This window comes from Etheostoma cragini, chromosome 14 (genome assembly GCF_013103735.1).
Source record: "Etheostoma cragini isolate CJK2018 chromosome 14, CSU_Ecrag_1.0, whole genome shotgun sequence".
Classification (NCBI taxonomy): domain Eukaryota; kingdom Metazoa; phylum Chordata; class Actinopteri; order Perciformes; family Percidae; genus Etheostoma; species Etheostoma cragini.
Window position 1 is genome coordinate 597931 of NC_048420.1, and position 4231 is coordinate 602161.

A 4231-nucleotide genomic window follows, 5' to 3' on the forward strand; every position below is an offset into this window, starting at 1 on the left:
CCCCCCCCCCCCCCCCCCCCCCCGCTCTCCAGTTCCAGCGAGGGTCGGTGAAGAGGCCGCGGCCTAACGTGGACTTAGCTATGGTTCTCAGTCAGTCTGCGGTTCTGTGTTTCTCAGGTGTCAGCTCACATCGGCAGCGAACACCACGAGGTGAACTTCAGTGCGGAAGAAGGCATCCAAGCTGTAGATGAAGTCATCTTTCACCTGGAGACCTATGACATCACCACCATACGGGCCTCTGTGGGTGAGTGTGGGGTGGAGCACGCAGGAAACCTAGGCTGACTTTAAATCCCAAGCGTTTCTTTATGTGGTCTCTTTTTGGTCATTTGGGTTTTCTTTGGGGTTGTTTTGGGTCTCTGTGCTCATCTGGCGTCTCTTTGTAGTCACTTTGTGTCTCTTTGTCGTAGTTTTGTGTCTCTTTTTCACATCATTTTGGACCGGTATTATTACTAGGGGTTGGAATCTCTGGGCATCTTCCGATTTAGAGGCCAACGATTCCATTCTAAACCGATTATCAATTCATCTCGATGCAACAATTTTTGTATATACATTTCCATATACCAATCTGAGTTTGTCAGATTTTGACATATACAGTATTCGTCACACACAAGTTGTAATGGGGCTCTGTCATGTTTAAAGGTGGAAAATTTGATGCTTAGTAAGCTTGTCGCGATAGTCAATATCAATATGATTGAGATAATAAGTTTTAATAATCGATCATTAACTTATCCGAATTAAGCATCGATTCCAATCTAGAGAGAATCGCGATGCATCTAAGAATCAATTTTCGTTTTTTAATTATTACCATATCTGTGTCTTAAAACATTGGAAAAGCTAGAGAAGATCATACATAAAAAAAACCACTCAAAAAGTTTAAAGACAAAACTTTTAAATTAAATAAGTCCGACTACAATCATTAGATCTGAGAAAAGTCTTCATTCATCCGGCCTACACAAAAGATTGCGGGTCCGGATAGCTAGAAAGCATGATGCAGTAGGACAGGCCGATTTAAATGGTGGCCCGAGGGCCACAAGCGGCCCAGAAGCAACCCTCGAGTGGCCCAGCGTTGGCAGGGCTTGGCATTAACCTCTTTTTTTGTGTTTAGCTAATGCAGATTTCAATACTGTATCTGAAGTCTCTTTATATAGACCTTAGTGGTCCCTAATACTGTATCTGAAGTCTCTTTTATATAGACCTTAGTGGTCCCTAATACTGTATCTTTTATATAGACCCTAGTGGTCCCCTAATACTGTATCTGAAGTCTCTTTCCTAAAATTCAGCCTTGAGGCAGAATTCCAGCCACTAGAACCGGTCCCACAGTGAGCTTTCCTTAGTATGGGCCATTTCTGAGTCAGTAGCTCTGAGGAGGAGAGCGCCTCCACTGGAGTGGTGGTGGTGGGATCAATCAGGAATTGGGCTACCTCGAGCAGGCTCCACGTGTCTTTTTTTGCGCTTGGCAAGCCGGTGATTTAATTTGAAATTCGAGATTGTGACTTAATTTCAGTGACAGCCTTAATGATTGTAGCAGTTGGCATGATGAACAGTGGCAATTAAAGTACCATTAAAGATAAGAGAACGATGACTATTAATAACATGTAGTGCCAGTGCAGGGCAGACCAGGATACACGGCAGCAGCTGCTACCACCATCCAGGTGCCACCACAGTCCAAGGAAATCTGCGAGGCGAGAAAACACACTCTGGAGAGTTAAAAACTTGTTTTCTTTTCCATCCGCTGTAGGGATGTACCTGGTTTCAAAGTACATCAGGGAGAAGTCGGACAGTGTGGTGATCTTCTCTGGAGAGGGTGCTGATGAGCTCACCCAGGGATACATTTACTTCCACAAGGCGAGTCCTCCACAAACAACTCACTACTGCTGAATCTGAATGAAAAGATTTTATATTTTTTTGTTGCAAGGTAAGCATTTGGCATGGGAATACCTTGTTAATATTCAGTAGATGACATATAGTACATTCAAATAATTTTTACCAAAAAAAAGATACTCCCTTTTAAACCTCTTCTGCACCGTTCCCACTGCTAAGGGAAGGTAGTCAACGTGACTCGGATCCTTACTCAGACCAGCATAGAACAGTGGCGGGGTGGTGTGCATGTCTGGAAGGGGCTCTCTTGTCGTTGTAGTACGGGTTCTGACAGTGTTGTGTTCCTCTTCCAGGCTCCAACTCCCAAAGCAGCTGCAGAGGACAGCATTCGCCTGATGAAGGAACTCTACCTGTTTGATGTCCTCCGTGCTGATCGCACCACTGCTGCACACGGGTAACACCCCCGCCATCACTAGTCTCATCCACCGCAATGTGTCCAGTCATAAACCAGCACAAGATGTGTAGTCTCTTCTGGGCACATTTTAAAAGCAGGAACCGGAAATGATTCAGCCCTTTTGCCTAGTTATACTATGTTGCCCATTTATTTTCCGTATGAATTGGTTGATCTCTATTACATTGTAGGATTGATCTGCCAGTATTTTACTTCAAACATTACCTTTGTGGTTGGTTCAGTGAAAATATCAACAGTCCCCCTGAACCCCTGCACCCAAAAATAGTCCGCTTTATTTAGCCTTCAGAAGTCACTTAATCCGTGGGCTCAAAGACCGATATAATGGACTGACATTGGAATTATAAGTTATTAACAGTGTTGTAGTCAAGACCACCTAAACCACGACCAAGTCATTACCAAGAACAGAGTGTCGCAAGACCGAGGGCTCTATTTTAACAATGTAAGATATTGCTATTTTAATGACGTGTGCGCTGGACGGGAACTTAACAGCAAAGACACTTGCATCGGACTTGGCACTGCACTGGGTGTTAGATAGGGCCCCAAGACTGTGAGGGGACCAAGTTGAGACCAAGACCAGACAGTGCAAGTCCCACACTGCATGACGCCATACTATGTGGAAAATGCTAAAAAAGTCTCTTCTTTTATTGCCATAATGTACAGAAAATACACAACTATTATATCTAGTTATTCTATAACATGTTGATGTTCCTTTTTATTTGTCAGGCTGGAGCTTCGAGTGCCTTTCCTGGACCACAGATTCACAGCTTACTACCTGTCTCTGCCTGAGGACATGAGGACCCCTAAGGTCAGGTCATCTTACAGCTGTTAAACCACTCTCTATTTCAGCGCCCAAGACATGAAGACCTCTTTGGTGTTAGGACACGGTCATAACTGAAGAAAAAACATCCGGCATTTCCCCGCAGGGTCGTGTCATTATACGACCCATTTGTGTGACGTCCTGTTGTGTTCTTTAACCACTCGATTCAGCAAAAGTAGACTTTATATTTCAAAATTACTGTTGTCCAGCAGATCATTTATTTGTCTTGAAGTTTCCAACCGGACTTGAAGGCAGCTTCTCATGACTGAGAAAGAGACGGGGGGACAGAGGGAACAGCCAGCTGTTCCACAACCTCCTGGACAGTTCCCAGCTTGTGTTTGGTCTTTTAAGACAGCAGTGATGTTTCCCTCACAGCGCCTCAGAACACTCATCATGGGCCCCCCCCCCCGCTGCAGCCTAAACACACTACCACTGATTTAGATGAGTGGAAGGTGATGCAGCATCATGTGATGCCTGCCGCTGGCTGGGTGGCTGATTATCAGATGATCTGCGTCGGCGTTGTATTTACCCAATAACTGATAAACGGAAGGAATCAAAAGTGGTCTACGTTGGCTCGGCCACTGCTCTGGAAAGATTTTCATTTGCATTGTAAATGCATATTGTTTTCAATAACTACTACTAATAATCCTAATGATAATTATCAGCATCGGCCTTGAAAAAGTGTGAATGCACGCTTAGTGTTCCAGCGTTGCCTTGTAATAACAGCGTTGTCCCGTCCACGCAGCACGGGGTGGAGAAGCATCTTCTGAGGGACTCCTTCAAAGACCTCAACCTGATCCCCGATGAGATCCTGTGGAGGCGCAAAGAGGCCTTCAGTGACGGCATCATGTCTGTGAAGAAGTCCTGGTACATCAGCCTGCAGGAGCACCTTGAGTCTATGGTATGTCCCTGGGGCTCATGATACATACACACTTACACAAAAACACACATCTCTTATTCCCCTTGGTAAGGTAAGGTCATTTATTTATAGAGCACAATTCAGACAGGAAAGGTGGGATGAGGGGATGACATGCAGCCCGGGCCGCTGGTCAGACCCGAACCCAGGCCGCTGCAAAGGACTCAGCCTACATGGGGGTGCACGCTCTTACTGGGTGAGCTAGAGG

The 4231-nt window shown here is 45.2% G+C and overlaps 1 protein-coding gene across 2 annotated transcripts in view; it reads left to right on the forward strand.

The window, feature by feature from the left end:
• asns (asparagine synthetase) overlaps positions 1-4231 on the forward strand; it is a 30968-nt gene that overhangs the window by 25602 nt on the left and 1135 nt on the right. For both annotated transcript variants that reach the window (XM_034891893.1, XM_034891894.1), the window contains 5 exons: positions 118-244; positions 1739-1845; positions 2172-2272; positions 3014-3095; positions 3853-4008. In XM_034891893.1, the coding sequence (XP_034747784.1) occupies positions 118-244; positions 1739-1845; positions 2172-2272; positions 3014-3095; positions 3853-4008 (573 nt within the window). The remainder of the gene's footprint in view (positions 1-117; positions 245-1738; positions 1846-2171; positions 2273-3013; positions 3096-3852; positions 4009-4231) is intronic.